This window comes from Hippopotamus amphibius, chromosome 17 (genome assembly GCF_030028045.1).
Source record: "Hippopotamus amphibius kiboko isolate mHipAmp2 chromosome 17, mHipAmp2.hap2, whole genome shotgun sequence".
In the NCBI taxonomy this organism is placed as follows: Eukaryota; Metazoa; Chordata; class Mammalia; order Artiodactyla; family Hippopotamidae; genus Hippopotamus; species Hippopotamus amphibius.
In genome coordinates this window covers 21,689,162-21,714,490 of record NC_080202.1, presented here as the reverse complement: position 1 = coordinate 21,714,490, position 25,329 = coordinate 21,689,162, and the positions used below count along the sequence as shown (strand labels likewise).

Below are 25,329 nucleotides of genomic sequence, written 5' to 3'. Positions count from 1 at the left end.
AGTAAACATTACTCAACCGGCCGGGGCTCTGTCACACACATTCTTCCCCTGTGTTCCTAACCTCACGCAGAGCGTAGCCCAGCCCTGTTGGGTCTGGAAACTGGGAATTTAAAATCAGAAAGGCGGGAGCGTGCAGAGGAGAAAGCTCTTCCAAAAAGGAAACAACCGTGTCCATCAATTATAAGTAAGCAGAACTGTCTTTCTTATGAAGCCAAAACATAAGGTTAGGGGTCGGGGGACCAGGAGAAATGAGGCCCGTCTTGAGGGGTCCAGAACTATACCTTTATAAACCCACTCCCCCTTCCCCCGAAAAGGAATCACTTTCTTGAAGAGAGAGGCAGAGACACAGATGATTCAGTCTGGTGAACTTCAAAGATACTCATTTAGGATAAAAGAATGTGTACCACTTCCCCCAGCTTGAAACTGAGAACTCCAAAAATGAAAGCTCTCAAATAAGCTGGCATTGCTGCCTCAGTTTCCTCGTCGGTCACGCAGGGCTGTTGCCCGTTCTTACTAATATTTCCTTCTCTCCGAGGGTAAAGATGAATGTTTGCCAAGAGTTGAGGAGATTAAAAATCTGAAAGCCGGGGAGGAAAAATCTGAGGCAAGATGAAAGCAATTTAAACACAGGGCTGGTTTCAATTCCAGATCTCTTTCTACCTGAGGTGGCTTAGTTAGGAGCCCAATTCATAAGAGGAGAAACACAGACAGGCCTGCAGGGATGGTAAACATTCTTGAACTCAAGGAGTAAAAGTTGAGTGATACTTAAGGGAAGCCCACAAACTGGTTTTCTTATAAAAATCAAAGCAAATGTAACCAAGAAAAGAACAAGGCTTCCATCAAAAGCATCTTGGCTGAGAACAGAAGCAAAAGTGCACCTGAGAAAATGGCACACGGGGGGAGCTAGAAAGGGCAGCAGGAGCTCTGCCTGTCCTTCCCACAAAGCCCACCTCGGCTACCACACCTGCTGCTTAGCAGAGAGCCGGTTTCTGCAGGCAAACAAGAGAGGGTGTGCAATGAACACTTCAGCCTGGAGACACTGCTGCAGGTGAAAGAAATTCAGCCTACCCTCAAGAACCTGACAGGTCCTCACATCTGTAAGTGTTTTACACAGTCTGCTTCTCAGCATGTCCCAGATGCCCATTTGACAGAGTGCAACACTGAGGTTCAAAGAGGAAGAAGTCATTTTCACTACCTCTTGTTAAGGGTCTCCCAGTATTCCAAAGCTGGCCCCTCTCCCTCTTCTCCACATTGACTCCGGATGTGCTGAGCCTCCCATCGTGAGGCACTAATAGTTTGAAATGATTTCGTCTGTTTTCTTGTTTCTTGGCTGCATCTCTCACTGGACTGTAAGCCCAGTGAGGGCAGGACCTTGTCTGTCTTCTCCAGGATCTCCTTCCTCAGCACCTTGCACAGACTATGCGTTGCCCTCAATAAGAGCACGTGATGAACGAATGACCTGTACTTCAACTCTGACCGAGCAGTGGAGAAGTGACGATGGTATAATTTATTCTCTAAATCTCCTGGGTTTTCTGAGGTTGACAGGAGGCATGTATTTTTAAGGAGGAAGAAAGAAGGAGGAGTAAGAGACAAGGAGAGAGGAGAAAAAGAGATTAAAATATAATCAAAGTGAAGAGAGAGCATTGATGCATTTCAGCAACTTCCTGTTGGGAGGGACAAGGTTGGGGGTGCAGAGGAGTGAGTGTGCTGTAGCAGCTCTTCCTTTCCCCATCGGAGACCTTGGACGGTGCTTTCTCCCGAGTGCAAAGGGCCAATGGGATGCCTGCAGGGAACCTACCCATTCTCTGCTTCTTGAGGCCTGAGCATATACCCATGCATCCTGACGGGCTGACCATTTCTGAAGGATTCGGGCTGCTGGTGGAAACCCCAAATTTAGACTTGCCAAGTTAGAACCCAGTTTTAGGCCCCTCGGGTTAATTTGGGGGTCAGGAGGATCAATTACTGGGGATTCCCTGTGGCAGCCTGAGTAACTCAAATACCTTTTTCTCCAAAGGAATCGCGGGTAAAACTAAGACGGGTTAATGATGGACGTCGTTAGGCCTAAAGGCTGCGGGGGCAGACAGAGCCCTGCCGCAGTCTGGCTCCTGGGGTGTCTTTTCTGAGAGGCTGCCTTTGCGGGCAGGGGTAATGCGGCTGCAACAAAGGCCCCTCGGCTTGGCTGGCGGGGAATGATGATGCTCGTAGTGGGCCTGGGGGAACAGGAAAGGCTATAAAGTCATCCGCAGACTGAGCCACTGGGTGTCCACATAAAAGTGAGGTCCCATAAACAGACATCTGTATTGTGACCGAAGGGCTAATAAAATTGCCTTAGAAGAGAGGGGTTTTCCACTGCGACCTATTCATACACAGGCCCCTACTGGGCAGTGATACCCAGGAGAAGATCCTTGCAGGCCTGGCAAGTGCCAGAGCCGCCCCGTCACGGGAGCTTGCCCGGCCAGAGCCCAGCCCCTTCATGGCCACCACGGAGGGCAGCTCTAGCATCGTGGTCGCCACCATCGTCACGACCATCATCACAGCGGATGGCCACTGAGCACCTGGCAGGCTCACGGACGCTGGTCCCAGGGAGCAGCAGGTGCCGGGCACTCACGCCTCAGGAGGCGGATGAGCACTGGCTTCCATTGACCAGGGGCACCAGTAACGTGCTCAGGGAGCACCCCCAGAGACCCGGTGGCAGCCTAGAGCTGGGCGGTTTCCTTCCCGTCTCTCGAAATGACTAATCTGCAATAAGTTCAATCCCCTTTTTTAGACCTCAGTGGCTCAATAGGAAACTCAGGAAGAGTAATTCTTGCTCTTTTCTTGCCCAAGGGATGCTGGTAAGAGATTATACAAAGGAAGTAATCTCGAGGGAAGTAAATTAGACAGAGAAAGACAAATGTCATATGATACCGCTTATATGTGGAATCCAAAAAAAAAAAAGGGTACAAATGAACTTCTCTACAAAACAGAGATAGAAGTACAGACGTAGAAAACAAATTTATGGTCCCCGGGGGGGAAGGCGGGGAGGAGAGGAATAAATTGGGAGATTGGGATTGACGTATACACAGAATAGATAACTAATAAGGACCTACTGGATAGCACAGGGAACTGTACTCATTACTCTGTAAGGGCCTATATGGGAAAATAATCTAAGAAACAGTGGACATATGTGTATATATAACTGATGCACTTTGCTGTACACCTGAAACTAACACAACATTGTAAATCAACTCTACTCCAATAAAATTTTTTTGAAAAAAAGGAAGTAATCTAGTAGGACTGAACTGAGCTAGTAATCTAAACTAATACACTAAACTAGGAGAAGCAAAATTGTAGAACATAAGGGAGAAAATAATAACATGTTCTTTGAAAACTTACTGGTAGTGTTTAACGTCGAAGGATTTTTTTGGTGGACTGTGTGCTTTAGTGAAGCAGTATGCATGGAGGTGGAGCTGAATGACCTTGTTTCTAGAAAGGGGAGAATATGCTTTACATAATAATATGTACATATGTTTTGTAGAACGAAACATTCCATGCTCAGCTTGAAAATGAATAACACACTTATAAAGCAGGGGATTTAAGCTTATAAAGCTTTTGGACAGGAAGCCCTCTGAAAGAAATATTGTTAGTCCACAACTATATGGAAGGTCTACCACATGCCAGACATGGGGCTTTGGGCTAGAGACTCAGTGGTGAAAAAAGACAACAACAACAAAAAAAAGCGCCATAGGGAGCTGGATTTTTAGAGACTCCAGGGACTCTCTTCTTTATGGTGAGAATAAGACTCACTTGGATTGTTTCTTTGCCTTTGACAAGCAGGGATGCAAACCCTACACTCCACCTGACAGTGGGATTCTCAAGAAGAAGGAGGAGAAGGCTCATTTCTTCTTCCATCTTGAGATAAATTAAGTACCTATTTTGTGCTCACGGTGCAAACTGATGTTCTACAAATGGGAGATGCTGTCCAGAGGTTTTCCATCCTTGCTGAGCAAGGACTCACTGGGCCTCACTGCCAGCCCGATCCAATAGGTGCCGACTGGGAAGAGGCATCCTGTAGCAGGCAGGGCCAAGAAGGCCTGGGCAGGCAGGCTGCCACTCAAAGGCCCTGAAAGTGTTAACCTCCAGCAGTTATAGGTGTCTCGTTTATACCCATTATAAATCTGTTTATTGTGACTGGCCTCACCCAATCTGCTGGTGCTGTAAAGCTCTAATGGTCCCTAATAAAGGTGGAAGGCACACAGTTCCTGAAATGGGGAAGGAGCAAGGGAGTGAGGGAGAGCAGGAGGGAGAAAGACAGATGATGAGGTTAACAATAAAATATCACAATGGCAAAGCTCCCTCTGCTCCTTCAAACAGCAGAGCCCTGGGCCCCAGTCTCCAAATAATAACCTGTCAGAGCTGAAAGGCCAGAGCTGAAAGGTCTCATTTGCCAGACTCCCCGAGAAGTTAAGTGATTTGCCCAAGGTCACCTCTGCTCTTCAGTGCCTCAGGGCTCCTGGATCCCAGTCCAGGGCCCTCAGCCCAGCTGCCTCACCTCTTCTGCTTCAGCAGGAGACCATCAGGACTATCACCAACCCCTTCAGACTGCAGCCTTGTCCCATCCAGCCTATGATGTCCAGCCCTGGCTGTACATCCAGATCTCTTAGGGAGTGTGTTGAAACATCCCATGCCTGACCCCTTGTTCCAAATTCTGATTCTAAAAGGTGTGGATGGGGGAGACATGGGTACTTCTAATACGGTCCCCAGATGCCTTTCATGTGGCCTGGGAAGGAGATCTGAGAATCACAGGTCTTGTCAATGCTTGGGTTTCATTGTTCCTGATGTCTCAAATGACAAGCAGCGTTCACAAAAAGGGAAACTTTTCCAGGGTGAAACTGCAAACCACAGCCTTGTCAAGAACCCAGGGAGAACCAAAGATCTTCCTCTCTCTTGATGCCCTGAGGGTTCCTGACTCAACCTAATAACTCCTTCTGGGTCAGGCCCTGTGCCGGGTGGGCGGTAGCTGCATTTTATCATGTTTAAGCCTCACAATAGCCTGAAGGAGATAGGTACTACGATCCTTATTTTATGGATGAAGAAACCAAGCTTCAAAGAGGCTAAGTAACTTGTTTGAGGCCACACTGCCGGATAGTGACAGAACCGCAATTCAAGCCCAAGCCTATTTGGGGTGCTACACCTTGCTACCCAGACACACCCGTCTGAGTGTGGTCCTGGCAAGGGACCACCTGTGACCAGCTTGCCTGGGGGATGTGGACATCCCTTGGGAAACTCACTAAATGCTAAAGATTGTCTGCATGCATGGTGTGTCTAGATCTTGGGAGGGACATGTCCTGAGAAATTTCTTGACTTCCTGAGAGCACTAGAGAGACTGAGCCTCACTGGCCGGCTCCTCCGCGGCTGAACTCACACAGGTGTGCTTTGGATGGGGCGGCAGAAGCCAGAACAGAGGGTACTGGGGAGGTATCTCAAGCAGATGCCTGCTCTCAGGTAGGGGAATGCCGCTTCCAGAAAATCAGCCCTCAGGAGCACCTGAGGTTTCCCGTGTTCATGCAGGAACTGTATCCACCTACCCCTTCTTACCGCTCTTTTGCCTGAAGTTTAAGGGAGCTTCCTTCCTAAGAACAAAGGTCATGAAGCTTCTCAGGTTTGGCCTCTACCAGGAAAGTACCACACCCCCTCTAAGTGGCAGGTTCCCAGGGCTAATTACCAATGAGTAGGGGTACTCACGCCTCCTTTCATTAAAGGAGAGAAATGCCTTATTAGGTACAGGAAACTCAAGGTCATCTTATGTACCTGACCTTCTGCTACATGAATGTAACCCACCCTCCCCTCTGCCTTCCACGGTTCTTTCCAGCTTTCTCTCACTGTTTAGTGTCTTTGCACTGAAAGCCTGTGACGCTGGATATAGCACTGCAAATGCCCTATGCATGTCACAGAGCAGTCCTTCCTGGAAGCATGAGAGCTTGCCTCACACTCAATTACTACAAGAAGCCAGATTGAGTCTGCCGCAAACACGGAGATGAGTATCTACTAGAACTACTCAAATTGTTTCAAAATCAAGATCAAAAGAAACCTATAAGAGGGACAGAAGGAAGAAGAAAAATGAAACCCAAACCACTAGGCTCCACAAGGAATGGTAACAGGTACCAATTATGAAAGCCTGCTATATTCGGGGTGCTTGATGTATGTTATCTCATTTAATCCTTCCCACAGCTGCGCGAGGGGGCGTCCCTATTTTATGCATTGAGAAACTGAGGTTCAGAGACCCCAGAGACTTGTCCAGGGTCACACAGCAGATAAGTGGCCAAGGTGAGGTTGGAATTCAGGTCGACCTCCATACCCATGATTTTGTTGCTACGTCCACTGGATTTATAGCAGCATTTCCCCAGAGGATCTTTAGCATGTATTAAATGCCGGTACTGCTGATGGTCAGGCATCTATGGCAAAGCCCAGGCCCTGGGATTTTTAGAAGCCCCACAGTTGATTCTAAGGTGAGGCGAGACTTAGAAACCATTGTCCTAGAGCACAGGTCAGCAAACTGTGGTCTGCAGTCCAAAGAAGCCTGCTTTTTTATGACCCATGAGCTCAAAATGGTTTTTACATTTTTAAATAGTTTTTAAAAATAAAAAAAGAACATTTTGCGGTATGTGAAGATCACAGGAAATTCAAATTTCAATCCCCATCAATAAAGTTTACTAGAAGACAGCAAAATCCATTCATTCACATATGGTCCAAGGCTGCTTTTGTTCTCCACAGGCAAAGCTGAGCAGCTGTGACTGAGACAGTATGGCCTGAAAAGCCTAAAAGAGTCACTATCTGGCTCTTTATAGAAAAGTTTGCCAGCACCTATGCTAGAGTTCTTATGCATAGCTAGGATGATAACCGGGATTGAATGCATTTGACATTATTTTGGGGCTATGTTTCATATATATATATTTTTTTATATGTTTCATATATATATTTATTTTTATATGTTTCATATATATTTATATGTTTCATATATATTTATTTTTGTTTCATATATATACTTTTATATGTTTCATATATATATTTATTTTTATATGTTTCATATATATATATTTTTATATGTTTCACATATATAGATTTTTTTCCCTTCTCCCCATTTGTGTTTGATTTTGTGGCTTCCTGGTCAGCAGTTAGCTTCAAAGACGCTTGCACAGCCTTCTCTCTCTCTCTCTCTCTCTGCACCTTTGGTGCTTAATTCTCTCCCACTTCTTGTCAGTTTCCATCAAACCTTCAACAAACAGACTCCAAGGACACTTCTCTCATAACCTACAGGCTGGGGCAATGTGCTTACAGGCAGCTTCCTTCCTCCTCGGAGCCGACGGGAGGCAGCAAGGAGTCCTTGAATTGTCCAAGGGTCCTTTGGGGGATTAGGCACCCAGGTAAGGCTGCCTCCAGTGATAGGACTCCAGTATCTCCTCGGCCCCTTTGTGAGGAGGCTGGAGCCCCACCAGCCTGGGCAGCCGGGTTTCTTTGTATGCAGACCAGGGCTGGTCCGCTATCAGGGGGAGGCTGCCAGCAGAATGCTCTGAAGGCTGGGTCTCTTAATCTCATTAATATCCTGATTGTCTTCCCCAATCTGGTGGCAGCCGATGGGGTGGTACTCGCAAGATAAAATGACCTTCAAATTCAACAGATAAAATGGCAGTCAGATAAAGTCCCTACAAGGAGAACATTGGAGCCGTAGCCACCATGGAACTCCAGATCAGTATAAAGGTGTTTGCTGAAATAGCAGACAACTGAAGGCAGGATTCGTTTTTCTTCTGAGCTCAAAGAACCTACTACTGAGGGACAATGGGGCTTATTTACTATGGGGACCTTTGCTGCGGAGATGAATATTTTTACAACGGCCCTCATAAACCCCCTCCACTCGTCTGCTGCCCAGGCAGTGGGCGGGGCTCCAGAGGTGAGCTGAGGTGTCCGCACTGTCGCAGAAGCCCCATCAAGTTGTTAAGGCATTGAGTGCTCCAGACAGCGCCGACTGCAAGGGCAGTTCAAATCCCCACCCAGAGGGGGACGGGGCCGTGAAAGGGGGGGGCTTTGATTTCTTCCCTGGGCAGGGCACAGCATCCACCTTGGTCAGGGGCAACGGTTGGGGAGGGGGAGGAGGTTGATGGGGAGAGGGAAGCAGCAAACTAGCCAGACTGGGAGACCCCACCCTTAACCCACCTCCCAAAGCCCCTTTGTCACTTAGAGGGGAACAGTAATAATGTGGGAGCAGAAGGAACTGTAGGAGGATTGTGTGTGTGTGTGTGCTGATTTCCATGCCTGAAAGTTCTTAGCATCTTCCTAAAGCAAAGAGATAGTCAGTGTATAACAGCTCAAAACCTGTCTCTGCCACTTACGAACTATGTGAACTTGGGCACATTACTTACATTCTAAACATCTCTCCTTCCTTGATTGTAAAATGGGGGTAAGGATATGGATGGTGTCTACCTTACAAAGTTGTGAGGATTAAATGAGATGATGCATGTACTCAGCCTACAGCTTGGTACCCAGGAAGCACTCCATCAGGACTAGCTGTTCTGATTATTCAAATTTACGCTCAACCCTGCCACTGGGCACTTTTGAGATTTCCTTGGATCCTGCAGATGTCAGTGTCAGGGAAAACCACAGCGACCACGTGGATATTAGGGCCCAGAATCTGGTTTGTCTAAGACCCAGGGTTGGATTTCTGCAGGCAAGTTAGAAGGAGAGGTAAAAGGGGATGAGGGGGAGGCAGCAGGCAAGATTCTCAGGTTCTCAAGCTCTGATCTGACCATGGGGACAATCACAGCCCCCGGGCTTGGAGAGGGAGGAATGGAGTTTGAAGGGAGGGAGCAGTAAGGAGCCACAGAAATAACCGTCTCCTCTTGGGTAAAGAGGCTGTGTGGCTCAGGGCATCCAAAGGTTATCCTGGGAGGGCTTGTTCTCGCCTCTGGGCCTCACTTTCTTTCCAGGAGAATAAGCCTCTATCTCCTTCTCGAAAGATGATACAAGAGGGAGGACATGACGTGTGGGGTGAATGAAGGCTGATGAAGACCTCTGCCCCTCCCTTGCTGTTGCAAGGCGGCCAGGTGAGTTTGCTGGAGGAGGCCAGGCCAGTTTGCCACAGACTGGAGCAAAGGGGACAGTATGCAAGGCCACCACAGAATGTGCAGCCGACTCCAGGGCTTGGGCCACGGCTAGCCCAGCTTCCAGCCCACGCCAACTTCCTCCTCCACCTTGGGCCGATCAATACAGGCACCAGTCTCCAACCAGTCTGCTTCCTTGCCACAGCCCTGCTCCCTGACCTTTGGGGGGCCTTTCTCTTGATTCCGCTCCAGAAGGGAGGTCGGGGCCATTACTCCGGGCCTGCTCAATGGCCTCAGAATGGGCTGTCACAGGGCCTATAACCAGGGACAGCTCCTGCTGGCCAGAGCTGGGATGGGGGGGTGCAGATAAAGGCCTTCCCAGCCGAAGATAAATGGCTACCTGCAGCCTGCTACAGCAACTCCAGGCCCCCAAGAAGAGCAAACAAAGGGTGCCCCTGTGACACTCACTGGAAAGATGAAGGCCCATCAGAGGCAGCCAGGCTGGTTCAAAGCCCCAGCTTAATTGTCACTTAAGCATGCATGAGGGAGACAAAGCCATGACAACCCTGGGCTGCATGCTGCCCTGCGATTGTAAAGCCGGGAGGGGTAACGCTGAAAACAGCTGATTCTGCTGACAGTGTGTTTGCAGGGCACCTTGTAACCAATCAGCCGCTGACAGAGGCAAAGGGCTCCTCCTGCCACTCCTATTGTGCCGGACATTCCAGGACCAGGGTCACACTGTGGTCACTGTGGGCAAGTGGGCCACAGCGCCGTAGGCGTGGCTGGGAGGGAAGGGGCTCAGGTACGGGAGGGATGCTCTCCTCTCTAGGGAGAAAGGTCAAGGGAAAGATTTGTCTTGAAGGTGCCTCCTGTCCTCCTGGCTCAGAGACGGGTGTTGGGAGGGGAAAGTGGGGAGGGGCTGGGGATTTGGGGGGTGGGGACCTCTTCTCCCCAGCTCAGCCTTAGAGCTTCCTAGTGCTGAGTCTGGATGCTGGTTTCTCTTCAGCCACCACAGAGCCCTTTTCTGCATCCAGGTACGTCTGGGGCTTGGTGAGAGACCATACCTTGGTTGCAGGGGCCGTGATGGGAACGATATCATGAGAAGTGCAGACCAAATCTTTCCTGAGGGCGGGGCTTCCGCCTGCACTGGGCGCACTTCCTAAGGGCCCGTCACAGCCCACGTGCGGCCCACCCTGGCAGCCTGTGAGGGAGACACGGTCCTATCCCAGCATCCTGCACCCCAGCCCCAGAGCCAGAACACGTCTCCCTGCCTCTTAGGAATAACGCCCGTGTACGAAACTGAAAAAGAAGTAGATTTCTGCTGCCCGTCTCCACGGCCGCTTGTTTTTCCTTCTGTGGTCGTAATGATAATGACAGCAGTTACGGTGTATTGGGAAAGGTGGCGTTTACACACGCTCTTGTTTCATTCTCACATGGACCCTATGAGGTAGGTAACATATCTCCACTTTACAGACAGGAAACTCAGACTCAGAGCAGTTATGTGAACTGGCCATGCTGCAGGTATGGGAATTAGAACCAGGTTAGAAGCAGGACTCAAAACTAAGTCCAGAGAACCACTCCCTAGTGGGTGTGGACAAGAACTCTCTTGATGAAACCTGAGTGGAAATTGAGGGGGAGGGGAAGGTAGCCACTGAAAATACACAGTGGCCCATAATTATTGCTCCATAAATAGCAGATTCTCCCTAGAAAGGTGCTCAACCCCCCCCCGAGAGAACCTTGGTCCCCAGCTGGTCCTGGGGACTCCACGCCAGCAAGAGCTCTTCCCAACGAGATCATGAGCCCCTGGGTGCTGGGACACACCTCTGACGCATCACTGACGGGCTGCCCTGACTCAGCCTGTGTCGGTGCTGCAGCCAAGTACACGGTGGGTGGGGATCACCAGGCCTGGGTTCTAGCTCTTGTCCTGCTACCATCGCCCTGTGGAACTCTGCCGTCCCCACCTCTTCCTGGGTCTCAGCCTCCTTCTTCCAAGTCCCCCCCAGTTCTAACATTCCCTGACTTTTAAAAAGGTTGCCACTTCTGGGGGCCCCAGAGAATCCACTTCCAGTGGGATGTGCCTTCTCAGACTGAGGGGCGGTGTCTCCCACTCCCACCCCCAGTCCCTCGTACCTGCTCCGGCCCCTCCAGCCCCGCCTCTCTGGGTCTCCTGTCACTATACACAATGCTTAAGCCAACGACCCTGTGGTGACCTCACCACAACCCCAGCTTGTCAGAAAGCTGCTGGGCCTTTGTTTGGCGTGCAGACTCTCTGACTTTGGTGTGGAGATCACAGGGCCTAGCACAATAGCCATTGTCTTCTCAATAACGCCCCTTGCCCCAGCCACGCCCCGCCCAGAGCTCCCAGATCCAGCTCCGTGGATTTACTACGGCAAAGGGGCTACGTGACATTGCAGTCAGGCCAGTGTTCATCTGGAGGCTTCTCTGCCTCTCAAGAGTAACCCAAACTTTCTTCCCGTGCGGCTGAGCCCTTCCCTTCTATGGCAAGAGGACCCAGAAAAGCTCCCCTCCCTGGTCCCCCAGGCGTCACGCTGGACAGTATCAGGCTCGCAGAGACACTGATGGGGTCACGCTGCGGGGGGGGGGGGGAGGGGGGTGTGGAACAGATGCTTGGGGACTGCTCAGCTGGTGGCTGTGAGCCTGTCCCCCCCCAGCACTCAGGCCAGCTCCCAGGTCTCAGGCCTTTCCCATCAGAAGGGCGACCCACAGGCGAGGGGAGGAGCAGTTTCAGAAACATCCCCCGAGTCAGAAATGGTGCTCGGCTCTCCTTCTGCAAACCCTTCCCTAGTGTGTGCCACTCTCTGTCAACACAGGCACCAAGCCGACCTCAGGAAACACATCCATTCTGGGAAGCCTGCTTTCCTGGAAGGATGAAGCCCCAGGGGGGAGATGCACTCAGCCCCAGCCTATACCTGATGCAGGCTTTCCCACCAGGAAGGTGTAGGATTCCATCCTGACAAGCCCACAGCTCACAGCAGAAGCATCCTCGCCTGAGGCCCGGCACACAGCGGCACACAGTAGGTACTCAACCAATTTTGGCCAACTCATCACTGCCAAGATTTCAAGTGCTCAGCCCCGCCCTAACGCTGGCGGAACACAGATGCCAACAAGCAGGGTGGCCCTTCCCCAGAGGCCCCTGGGTTTCTCCTGCTGCAGCTGGCCAGAGCCCCGGGGGCGCACATGGACGGGGTGGAGGAGGCAGTGTGGACTGGGCACACCAACGAGGCAGCCTGCTCCGTCTCATCTGGTGGCGGCCCTGACCCGCTAAGTCAGCAGCCACACAGGCAGAAGAAAGGAGCCTGGAGAAGAAGGGGGCAAAGGGCTCCCTGCAGGCAGAGCAAGGATTCAGAGGAAACCCAACCGCAGCTTCAGGCTATTCTCATGAGAATATTCCAGCAGCAGGAGGAGGCCGGCCTTAGGACCATCCAAAATCATTGCCTCCTTGAGGGATCTTGAGAGCTGTGGGGAGAAGCCGGACGGTCGGGGTGCCGAGGCGGTGGGGCCGGGCCCTGCTTACCTGGCAGCTTGTTGGGAGGGGAGGTGCTGGGCTGGTGGTGGGGGGAGCCGTGGGAGAGCAGGGTGTTCAGGCCGTGCGTCTGGCTGGAGCTGTAGGCGTCCATGGCCAGCTTCTGCCGGAACGCCTCCTCCTTCCTGCGGTTGGCGAACCAGTTGTATACGCGGACTTCGGTGACCAGGTTGGAGCCCAGGCCGTGGGCTTTGGAGGGGGAGACGCCTCGCTGCAAACATTCCGCCCTGAGAACAGGAGGGAGGGGAGACGATGAGGGAGGGCGGCCTGGGGGAGGCCCGCTGGCGTTTGACCCCAGACAGGCGATCGCGGGGGCCTTGGCAAGGAGTGTGAAGACGTTAAGCATAGAGCAGGGGAAGCCTGTCCTGAGAAAAGGCCAGCCTGTGTACATATCTGATGAGACGGCTGGTATGGGGCAGAACACAGATACGGAGCAGGCTCGCTGCCCTGGGGCTTAGCCTCTGGTGTGGCTTCTGAAAAAGAGAGGAAGCCCAGCATCAGGCAGCCCAGGGGGAAGGTCCAGGTGGGCCTCCTGACATCTTACGTGGCTATTCTTCCCACCCTACAAAAGGCAAGCTCCTTCGCTGGCTCTGTGTGAGCCCCTCCGAAGCACTCTGAAACGACTTCTGGTCTTCCAGAGTTTGGAAAGCCCTCAAGGGTGCCAAGGAAGCCAGATTCGTTGTTTGCACAGCAGGAATCCCCTCCAAGGGGCAGGCTGGGTGAGATATAAATGAGGATGTGCAGAGATGGCTGGGCTCTAGTTTTCTCATTGCTGATGAAACCCCAGTGCCAGGCTGAGAGAGATTCTTAGACACCACTAGATACCGGAGGCTTCCTTCCCATCGGTAGGGGGCCGGAGCACAGTGGAGGACTCTGTGACAAGTATGGGCAGATGGCCATCGTTTTGCCTTCCCACTCCCCAGCCTGACCTCCCTGCCTGCATCCTCCCACTGCCAGAGCCTGCCCAGCCCAGAGACAGAGAGTGTCCACACATCTTAACCAGAGCGAAGAGCAGATTTTTTTTGTTTTTTTAGAAAGTCAAGGTTGAAGTCAGAGCGGATGGGCAGGAATGAAGCAAAAAGATATCTGGAGGATTTCTAAGAGTTTTCTTTAAAATTCCATGTCGTTCAGATACAAAAAGAACTCTAATCAGTGTGGGCAGAGTGGAGGGGACACTTGCTCTCCTGCTAAGCGTCCCTTTGAACCGATGTGTGTACAACATTTGGTCAAGGCCAAAGCCAGTCTGTGGCTAAGGGGTAGCTTTCCCCTGGTCTGTAAGGGAGGTCAAACATATGACCCTCACTTCACTGGCATCATATTTTATTTTATTTTATTTTATTTTTATTTATTTTTTTTTTTTGGCATCATATTTTAGACCAGCATTCTCTAGCATTCCCTGGGCTAATAGTTCATAGGGATATGCCACAGAAAGACTTCCCACGGTTAACAACTAATTCAGCAAAGTAAGCTGGGTTTCTTGTCTGCAGGACTTCTCAGAGCCTTTAATACATTAATATACATGGTGATTCCCTAAGAGGAAGCATGCAGATGACGTTTCTCAAACTGATCTCGTCATCACTTGAAATGAGGGTTCTGCGGAACGCACTTTGGGAAAGCCTGATGTAGCCACAGTTATCTGGATAACTAGTGTCTCAATATTCCAGGACTGAGGGGATGGAGCGCGGGTCTGTGTGCTTGCCCGCCTGGTCGGGTGAGCTTCTGGTGCTGTTACCTGTTGCACTCCTCCACTAAGGCCTCCCTCTCTTCCTTGCTGGGGTTCTTTTGCCGGTCGTAGGCCTGGTACAAGATTTGCTGGGACGCGGGCCCCCATTTGAACCGGTTGCGACGCATCTTCTTGTTGGTGGGCTCAGAGCAGGCGTCATCGGACTGCCCAGGCCCCTGGCTCTGCTGACTGAACTCTGGAAAGAGAAACAGCAGCTGATCCTGACTGCTTTTGTCTGTCAAATTTCCAGAACTCTGGACTGTCTGGTTGAATTCTGAAAAGAGAAAGGAGTAGATTTGATAGGGTCTGTAGCCTTCACTCAGCAGACAGACAGACAGACAGACAGATAGACTGACAGGCAAAACCACCTTTATTCCTCTCCTCTAAGCCTTGGGATCTGCCATTACTGGGGTGCAGTGGTGTGGGGGCAGGCTCAGTGCAGGCCCCTCACTGCCCACCTCTGTTGGCTCCACCAAAGCCACCCCCTTTCTTTCTTTGGAGGAGCTCAAACGTGGCCGGCCATTGTTTTCAGGACAATTTATTATTACTATTATTTCATTGGCTCACTGGCTCTCAGACATGAAGCAACACTCTGAATCCTGAACTGAACTCTTATGTTTTGATGTCAAGGAGATGAGCTCCACCAAGTCTCAGGTCTAGGGGAAAAAAATGCTCAAAGGTACAATTTGCACTTAGACAGAATGTTCAGAGGCTGAAAATAGCTCTCTCCAACTCACCCCGCCCCCGCCCTGCCGTAGATCCTAGGGCCCAACGTTATAACGTTATGCTCTTTGAAAAATGCCAAACCCTGAAAGTTTTGACTACCACTTGGAAATAAATATAGTTGGCCCTTTGTATTGGAAAAAGAAGAAGCTCTTTAGAGTTCAGATCATTTCAAAGGCAATACGGGGTGTGTGTGTGTGTGTGTTTGTGTGTGTGTCTAGGGGTTCATTATGAGGAAAACAACCCAAGAGGCGAAGGTCTTACAGACCTGCCCGCACATTTGAAAGATGGAAAATGCAGGAGATGGCAAACACAGGAACTTCCTAGGCGTTTTATGAGTTGGTGAAAGGCAAATAGAGATGGCATGCTGCCCCCTGTCAGGCCAATTCCCAGGACCCAGGCATACTGTGATCCTCAATATATTTTGGTTGAATGAATGAAAGAAAGACGGCAGCTCGCCTGGTGGTGATACCCCTAGCCCCCGGGGTTGCAATGAGATTTGATATTTACTCGTGGAAGAGCAGCCTCGCTGTCCTCTTCCTCACATCTGCATGAAGCAGGGTTCATCAGGGTGATTAATTCCACTTTACAGATGAACAAGCATAGAGGCCAAGCACCCTGCTGAGCCAGGACACATAACAGATTCATTTCCTAACTCCTGGTCCCCGTGTTCTGGACCTTGATATTTTCCTTTCTTGGTTCCTGGAGTCAGGAACCCGCAGGTCTCAGAAAATCCTCAAGGTCCGAAGTCAGGCCACTACTCAGTGCTTGAACCCCCTTCCATAACACCCTACCACGTGGCCTTCCAGCCCATCACCTCCAGCAATGGGGAACTTACTACCGTCTAATCCATTTCCATTTGGCCCATCACAAGGAGCAGGGGGCCTCTAACCCACCCGGACTTAGGACCTCAGATGCAGATGGTGCTGGGCTTTGTTTAACCAGTTGTTGATGGGCCAAGTTAACGAGCTGCCTCCCGGGTGGATGAACTGAACGTGTCGCTGGAGCCTTTGATTTGGACCCCACCCACGTTGGATGATTCTCGGGCCACTTACGGCTCTGTTTTCCCTGGTTCTCCGCAATTCCTTTAGATACCTGCGAGTGTCTCTGCCAGATTTACTGGCAGGAAGTCACTGACTCAAGGAGATAACGTAGGGTCCCAACCAAGTTCCTTAACTCCTGGTCCCTCAGCTTCCCCGCCTGTGGAATGGGATGGGTGAAGACCTAAGGGCACTAAATAGTCTTTTAGAATATCTGCCCCTCATCAGGATAGTGGTGTTGATAATGATGGCCACCTATCATTATCAACCTTATACTTTTCAAAGTGCTTTTGCACTTCCTATATTATTTGGTCTTCATCGCCTCCATCTAAGTGCAGTGACTTTGGGGACAATCACAGCAGGAGAAGGAAGTCCCCTGCTCAGTGGGTGTCTGTCTCAGGGTCTCCTCTCCTCCCTGTGGCCCTGTGGAGTCACCATGAATAATAGCCAAAGCCAGTACGGATGAGCCCAAGGACCCAGGATCAATATGAGGTTCCTCATGTGATGTGAACGGGTGTCAACACGGTGAACAGTTACTGAACCATCTCTATGGTGAGGTTTTATAGGACGTCCTCCAAATGTATCCCTTCATCTAATTCTCATAACTCTCTATGCGAGAAGTATTGTTATCTCCATTTTAAAGATGAAGAAACTGAGGTTCAGATCAGTTAAAGTTGCAAGGACTTGGGGCAGGAGCCAGGATGTGAACCCAGCCTGTGGATGCTAAACTCATAACCAGGGGCCTGTGCAGCACCTCTCGCTAAAAACAAAACCCAGCCAACACACCCACAAAACCTTCCAGCTGGCCTTGGGTGGAAGTAACAGAATCGACTCCTGAAGTTCTGTCTGTAGTGGGTGCAAGAAACACTCGCAGCTGCACACAGTGTGGGGGCTACCTCTGGCTGTCAGTTGCCCCCCCCCCTTTTTAAAGCTCTTTATTGGAATATAATTGCTTTACACTCTTGTACCAGCTTTTGAGGTACACCAAAGTGAATCAGCTGTATTTATACATATATCCCCATATCCCCTCCCTCCCACGATTCCCTCCCATCCTCCCTGTCCTGGCCCTCTAAGGCATCACCCATCATCGAGTTGATCTCCCAACTTCCCACTAGCTATCTATTTTACATTTGGTAGTGTATCTATGTCTATGCTACTCTCTGACTTCGTCCCAGCTTCCCCTTCGCCCTCCCCCCCCCAAAACCCTGTGTCCTCCAGTCCATTCTCTACATCTGCATCCTTATTCTTGCCCTGTCACTGGGTTCATCAGTACCGTGTTTTTGTTTTGTTTTGTTTTGTTTTGTTTTAGTACCGTTTTTTTAAGATTCCGTATATATGAGTTAGCATACGGTATTTGTTTTTCTCTTTCTGGCTTACTTCACTCTGTATGACAGCCTCTAGGTCTATCCACCTCATTACATATAGCTCCATTTCATTCCTTTTTATGGCGCAGTAATATGCCCTTTTTGAAGAACTAGACTCCCACACATCCTCCACCCACTACCAACTTTCCCCCACTTCCTTCCAGATTAATTGGGGAGGGGGACAGAAAATGTTCATTGCCCATAAAAATTAACCTGGAGAAGTTGGCTTCAGCAACCTCTTTATCAGCTCAGGAGCCAGCTCAGACAAGGAGATTCTATCTGTGTAGATGGGCTCAAGAATATTATTATTTGTCATTTTTAGTTTTTCAAGAAAATTTGTTATCATGTGTCATCTTTTTTTATTCTCCCCACACTCTCTTACTACTCGCCATGTTCGCTTGTGTCCCTCTTTTCTTCATTTTACTTCCTATTTTTTATCCCGTGTTTGCAATCCTTCAAGAATTGGTTCAAATGTCACCTCCTCTAAGAAGCCCTCCGTGATGTCTCTCGGCAATTTAGCAATTCTTCTGCTGCCCCTTGCATATATCTTCATAATAGCTCTTAGAAAGCAGCTCTCATTATTTATTCAAACATCTCATCTCCCTCATTAGGTTGTAAGTCCCTGGAGAAAAGGACTGGTATATCTCACTGCCCACCAAGTGCCTGGCATCTCATGGGTGCTCATATAATATTTACAGAATGAAGGGATGCTTCTTAAGTTTTATGTCTCATGGGACTTTAAAACAATAATAACAATAATTTAAAAATCCTTTGCAGAGACTGTCATACATTTTCGTAAAATGTCATTCTCAAGCATCTTGAGAACCTTTCTGGGACTTCTGTCTTTTTAGAAGCTTCCAGCTGGCCTTTCCTGTCTCCTTCTCCTTTCTGAGGGAAATCCCATTAAACGCAGAGAGACAGCTCAAATTGGAGATGCTGCCTGAGGCTTGGATTGGAGTGAGGGCGTGTCCCAAGGGTTCTCTGGCCTTTGGAGACTGTGGCTCCTGAAAAATTTACTTGGGCTTTCCAGGAATTACAGGGAGTTGCTTCATGTCAGACACACAAATTCTTAAAGACCTAGTCACCATGGATGGTGGATCATCCCAGAGTTTAAAAGGGCCCTCTTCCCCCTATAGCAAAGAGCTCTCACTTTGCTTCTTCTAACCTATCCATCTACTGCTTCCAAACAAAAAAGCAAACCACCACAACAGGAGATGGATCCCTAAACCCTTTCCCTCCACCTTGAAGGCCTTTCCAGCCCACAGACATTGAGACAATAAATACTGAAACAATCACTTCAGGTCAGTGGGTGACAGAAAACAAGAGTGATTTTTTAAAAAGTAGCCCTCCAGTGAGAGGGGGAAAACCCAGCCCAGAAAGTGGTGGAAATTCATATCTTGACAAGACAGAGAAGCCCACGGCCCAGAGGATGGTGTGTGGGAAGAGTGAAAACTCACAAAATTTTCCTAGAAAAAGGGCTGGATTGAAAAAAAGTGTAATGTAAAAGTATACTTTCCCAAAATAAAAAGAGTAGGTCACTGGTACGCTTATCATTGAAGTGCAGCTCAAACTTCCCTAGACTTTGAAACAAAAATCTCTGTGTTATTGGATGTAAGAAATCTCGGGACAGAAAGGAAATTTTGGAATAACACTGGCAATGACAAAAATTCGCGAGTCAGAGTTGCAAATGCAAACACTTTGAGTGTGTCTTGTCTTAGCCAGAAGCAGCTTCTTTTTCCGACAGGCTCACCAGCTGGGGTCTTAAAACTCTACCAATTTTGGTCATTGTGAATAAGCATCTTAAGCTGCTTCAGAACTCAGTCTCACCCCTCTACCTCACCCTCCCAAATAACAGAGTCAGGTTCTGAATATATCTATAGATACAAATGCCTTCTATTTTTTATACTCTTTTCAGAGAGGAGGAAAATAACAATAATAGTGATCAATATTATTAATTGCTACTAAATGTCTTCTCTGGAAACTCTTATCCGTGGTCATGGATCAAGGGAGATGCTTGGATTACTTTGGGGACAATACTCCACTGTTACCTACTTGGTTTCAAAGAGAAAGATGTTGGAAGCAGGGACCAAAATATTCAAGGTGTGCTGCACCCATTGAAGGGCTTGTCAAAGCAATTGGCTAGGTACTAGGGGGTCATGAGAGAAGAAAATGACATGCCAACCCATTGTACAGCAGCTCTGAAGGCCAAATCCACCTGCCAGCTCCCTTATGTTTGCCAAGTGCTACGCAGACCTTGTTGATAAAGAGGAAACTGAGGCATCCCACAGGGGTCAGAGTTAGGGCAAAGGCCACTCCTGGTGGAAGCAGGGGCAGGATGAAAGCACTTACGTCGGAGGATCTCCCGTTGCTTTCGGACGTACCAGGTGTACAGGGCGGCGCGCTTCTGGGTCTTCATAGGGGTGCCCTTGTTGAGATGCTGGGAGAGGTGTGACTGGTTCAGGCCGGTGACATCGACCACCTCCCTCTGGGGGATGTTGTGTTGCTGCATGTAGCCCTTGATCATTTTGGCAGCCCTCCAAGGGTCCTCGCTAGACAGATAAGCAGATGGTTAGGATGCTGGTGGAAGAGGTCGGAGAGAAATATCCCCTTTTTTAGAGGTTTTACCTAACTCTGTGCAAAACTCTGACCTTCCCCTATTTCTCCTCCGGTCCAAGTTACATCCTGGGCAGAAGCCAAAATAGAACCTAAATGAAAGAGGAGATGAAAGCTCCTACGTAGTATACTCCATCCCTTTCATCTGAGATTAGGAGGGCAAAGAGGAAGATGATTTCCCCACTTCAAGACTTGGGAAAGCACCCCCAGCACTCTCTCTAGGGAAGCAGAAAGAGAAGTTCTGGTTTTATTTTGCTTTCCTTCACTTTCCTGGAACGTGAGAGACTTAAACGGCAAGAGGCCCACTGGAGAGTAGAAGTGCCATCAGCTTGAGAGCTGGGCTGGCTGATCCCACCACGATAGGGGCAGCATCTCTAAACTCATCTGACTGCTCCCACATTATTTTCCTGCAGAATGGGTGTCTCTGTTTCTTGTCTTATAAAGCAGGAGTAAAACATTTGTGTCTACCTCCTGAGAAGCAAGAAGGACTTAGCCAAATGTTAAAAAGTTTTCAGAGTTTCAGAAAAGGTGTAAGAAATGATGTTTCTCCCTTGGGCTGAGGTGAGGCAAGTAAAGTTAAAATTAAAAAAAAAAAATTCTTCACAGCCCCACCTCCCAAATAAGACCAAATGGAGATAGGAATAATTTCAGTTTCTGAATAAGATACAAACAATTCCAAATGCCATGTTTTCCTGTATTCTTACATTTCTCTTCTGATGGGGTAAGAGTGGAAGTTAATCTTTCTCATAAATTTTAAAATTGCGATAAGAACTGACACTTGTCATTTCTCATAAACACAGGTAATGCAAAAAGCTTCTTTGGAATAATATATTATTAGTGCCTTTGAATTTATTCCAAATGTTTTCAACTTTGCCAATATCTTTTCTTGCTTATTGAATAGGTAGCTAAGAACTGAGAGATATAATCGAAAACAAAAATTAAGAAAACAGTGCACATTGGAGAACAAAAATATTCAAGAAGCAATACATCCACATATACAAAATGTTTAATGTTTAAAGTTAAACATATTTAACTTAAAAAACCCCCAGCATTCCCTTACTGTATGTTGATGTATATAATAGCCTGATAGAACAGGAAAAAAATGAAGGGAAAAATTTGTTTCAGAGATAATAATAAACAATGCTGAAAAGCAGAGGCCAAAATAGACACAGTGTTGCAAACGAAACAACTGATTTATTTCTAAATGATACCTATATGTCAACTAAAATTATGTTTGTGTAATGAATTTTTAAAAATCCAGTAATTAAACAGATTTTTGTATGCATTTGAAAATTGTGATCATGTTAGCAAGTCTTTGATATTAAATTTATGAAAACACAGGCTTTGACAGAGATGGTTTTGAGAAATGCAAACTTAAGATTAATTACATGTAGCTTAATACACTTCTCAAGTATTTATAAAGGTACTTCTGAGGAATACAACATAACCAAGTAACAACAGCAACAAAAAATGAGGAACTGCATCTGGGTTTCAAACATGGAGAATTCACCTTGCGTAAGAGGAAAGTAATGTAACATTTTGAACACACTCGTGTAAACATCAGTGCTCATTTAAAAGCTTATTTCTGGTGAATATTTCCACAGAAATTTTTAGGGTAGAAAAATACCTCTAACGGATACGAACAATAGCTTCAAAAGTTAGAAAAAGTATTTGGATTTTAAAAATTAATGCTGCTTCTACAGATTCTTTGACTTTTTTGGTTTTGTCTAAAATTTTTTTACTTGTATTTATTTTGTGTGTCTAAGAAACCTAACTGAAATAGCGTAATGTTCTAAGAGCGAATGATTCCGTTGAAAAGAGTGAATTAGCTTAACAATTGAGAAGGTTAAAAAAAAAAAAAAGCCCAGGAAAACCCTATAAACGACAGCAAATCCTTCAGCCCGCACTCAAGCACCAGAGTTGGGGATAAGATGGCGTAGTTACACCTTTAACAGCTCTGACCACAGAATTCTCATGAATTCGCTGGGAAGGGTCCCGAGAGTCAGTTACGTTTTGAAATTTGAAAACACAGCCCATGATCAGGGGTTCCCAACCCGGATAAACACACGGAACTGGAGAAGCGCGCCCGGCCATTGTGCTCAGGGCGCAGGTGTCAAGCGCCCGACCTCGGCGCCCGCCTGGCCGGCCCAGCACGCTCCTTTCCAAACAATGGCTCGGCCGCCCACGAGCAGAGAGGCTCTGGACCCCGGCTCAGGTCGCCGCGATTCTCCAGGAAGAAGCCTCAGCCCCGGCTTCTTGGGGGAACAACCAGCTTCCCAACTTTGCAGCTTTCCACCGCGCGCCAGCCTAAAGCTGGGGCCGGGGACCCGGCAGCATGCAGACCCCGACCTGCTTTTCTCGCCTTTCTCTTCTAGGAGATGGAAAGAGCGGCCAGGCGCTCCCCGGAGTGACTTGCCCTGTTCTTTTCTTTCCGCCTTTGGGGAGCAGGGTGGGCCAAAAAGGGAGTGCATGCGTCTGGCGCTCAGCGGCCGACTGTGCGGTGACCTGGGGACCGCTAGCGATTTCTTGAAAAATTACTTTAATCAAGTCCGACCACTCCCGAAGGTGGGGGAGGGAAGGCAGCAACCGCTGGGGAAAGGGTGAGAAAGCTTGGGGTCTGTCCTGCGTCCCCCCGCCCCAGCGAGGGTCTCGGGCCCCCTAGCCTCGCTCCCCGCCCCCTGGAGCCGGGGGCTCTGCGCCGCGAAGAGCGCTGAGGTCCGGGACGCCGGGCCGGGCCTGGCTCTCTGCCCGCCGGGCCTGCGGTGTCGGCGGCCCTGGGGCAGCCCGCGTCCGGCGCCGGGGCTCCAGGCGGCGCGAGGGCTCGGCTGGGAGGGCCCGGCAGCCCGGTGCGTGCGTGCGGCCAGCAGCCCTGCGTCCGCCTTCTGCTTTCCTTCCCCCTCGAAGCCGCGTTTACAACTTCACCAATGAATAACCCGCCTCTCCGTTCAACCTAATCACGACTTTTTGTGTATCTTTCTGTTGATGATTTATAGAAATAAATTAATAACACCCTAACTCCACGTGCTGCAGTTTATATTACATCTCCGCCGCGTCCAGCCCGGCGCGGGGCTGGGTGCCGAGGGGCGCCCCAGGTCGCCTCGGGCTTCCCAGGTCCTTCCAAAAACCCCGCTGGAAGGCGGCCGCCTGCGGCCAGGCAGATGGGCCTAGGTCCTGCGGGGCGCGGGTGGCGGGCGGCGGCAGATCGGCCGGTCCTCCGGGCCCGGGTCCACCTCCGGGCCGCCCCGACGCCCCAGCCGCTCCTCTTCTGACCCCTCTCACCTTCCTGCACCCTTAACGCCGGCGGGGGAGAAACCGCCGCCACCGGGGAAACCGCGAGGGAAAAACCTCAAACCTACCAACTGTAGCAACATACTTTCGGGAAGCAAAAAATAAAAAAATCTAGAATTTCCCCTGATTGTTTTGCTAGAGAGTAAGCCGCCGGGTCCCCAGGTAGCAAATTCAAATGCAAGGTCATCTCCCCTCCCAAACGGCCGCTGCGGGCGGGTGCTGCCCGACCGAGGCTGCCCGAGTCCCGGGCGCGACTTTGGTCCTGGCCCTGCCCCGAGACCGCGGCGCTGAAGGGTCCGAGGCCAAGCAAGCGGCTCGGGTCCTAAAGCAGAGCGGCCGGGAGCGACGTGCGGTCTAAGGGAACCGCTCGGCTCCTTGGATAATTAGTAACCAGCTGTCAAAGCCCTAGGCCGCCCGGGAAGGCTTAGAAAACGACCCCGGGCCGAGAGATAGACCCGCCGCCCGCCCGCCTGCCTGGATTCCCCGGGGACGCCGGGTTGTCGGCAGCGAGATCCAGAAACACCCTCCTTTCTCCCACCAAATCTGCTGCAAACTGGGGTCTTGGCCGCATTTACCCCTCGCTTGCTTAGAGATGTGGTTTCTTTTGCCCCTTGCGGGTCCACCTGGCCCCGACGAGGTGCAAGCATTTCTTTCCGCAAATCTAAACGCGCTTTGGAGATTCCGAATACCCCTGGGGCCTTGCACGGGCGCTGCAGACGGGAGTGCCCACCAGAGAACTCGCCCCCCAGATCCCGGCCCGGGGGCCGCCCGTCCCTCTGCAAACAGTGGCAGGACGCCGAGTCCCAGGCCGGCTGCGTTTTCCCGGACCGCAGAGGCGGCACCCCGGAGAAATGCTTGGCCTGGGGCGGATGCGGGCCCGAGCCTCGGCTTCTGCAAATCGCCGCGGTTTCACCGCGCCCATTCGCACCTTAGGCCGCGTGGGCAAACCCCCTGGCAAAGGGCTCCGCAGCTCGGGTTCTCCCAGGCCGAGCCCCAGCCCGGCCGGGAGGGCCCCGCGAGTTCTGGGCGCTGGCCTGGGCAGGGGTTCCTGAAGCCTCGGGGCTCGGGCCGTCCGGTTGAGGGCCTGGGAGGGGTCCAGGTGTCGGGAGAGAAGCGGAGCGCCCACCGGGGGACTTCTCCCGTGGGAAACAGGCATGGCAAAAGCGATCGGGCGCCGTGTCGCTCAGGCACAAGGCCCGGGCCTCGAGGGGCTCGGGCGCACACGCCGCACCTCGGTCCGCGCCTACCTGAGCATCCGGTCCACCTCCGCCCGCTGCTCCGCCGCCTCCTCGGTGTTGAGCGCTTGCAGCTCCTTGAGGATGGGAGGGGTGTCATAGTCGTCCCCGTCCTCGGAGCCCTCGTCCCCGGACAAGCGGCCCTTGGCGTGGCCGTTCGTGAGAGTGTGGAAGACCGGCTTGGTGTCCGGCTCGGCCCCGCTGCCAGGGGACAGGGGCAGCGTCTCCAGCTTCACCCCGAAACTCGGGGATGGTAGCAACTCCTCCAAGGCCTGGACCAGCACCTCCTTGGTGACCCCGGAGCTCAGCAGGGCGCTCAGGAGTTCTTGCTGGAGCGACGTGAGCTTGGACACCATTTTCCAAGGACAGAAAAAGAAGGGGGTGAGGGGGTGGGTGGGTGCGAGAGAGGAGGGTGGAGGGGAGTTTCACAAGCGAACCCCAAGTCCAGGAACCCCTCCACCCTTCAGCCTCCAGACACCTGTTACTCCCCGGGGTCCCGGAGTCTCCTCCGAGAGGAGTCAGAAAACTTCTAACTTGCCATGATCGCCACCATTAGGCCATATAAGATATGCAAATTAGTGGGTAGGGCCCGGCTTTCGGCAAGATGCAAATGGTCGTGGGGAGGGGGGAAAACCGAGAGAGGGAGAGCCTGTGGGGCAGACGGGGAGAGCCGGAGACCCAGGCCGGGAGCAGGGCTGCCAGGGTCCATTGTACTCACGCCGGGG

The 25,329-nt window shown here is 50.5% G+C and overlaps 1 protein-coding gene across 4 annotated transcripts in view; it reads right to left on the bottom strand.

Moving 5' to 3' along the window:
• Window positions 1-24,960, bottom strand: part of HNF1B (HNF1 homeobox B) — a 54,134-nt gene extending 29,174 nt beyond the window's left edge. For 2 of the 4 annotated variants that reach the window (XM_057715250.1, XM_057715249.1), the window contains exons 1-4: window positions 24,617-24,960; window positions 19,818-20,017; window positions 14,351-14,615; window positions 12,610-12,845 (exon numbers count right to left, since the gene is read on the bottom strand). In XM_057715250.1, coding sequence (XP_057571233.1) covers window positions 12,610-12,845; window positions 14,351-14,615; window positions 19,818-20,017; window positions 24,617-24,960 — 1,045 coding nt within the window. The remainder of the gene's footprint in view (window positions 1-12,609; window positions 12,846-14,350; window positions 14,616-19,817; window positions 20,018-24,616) is intronic. The other 2 variants (XM_057715248.1, XM_057715252.1) reach the window with 1 other exon arrangement.
• Window positions 24,961-25,329: the final 369 nt, after the last annotated feature.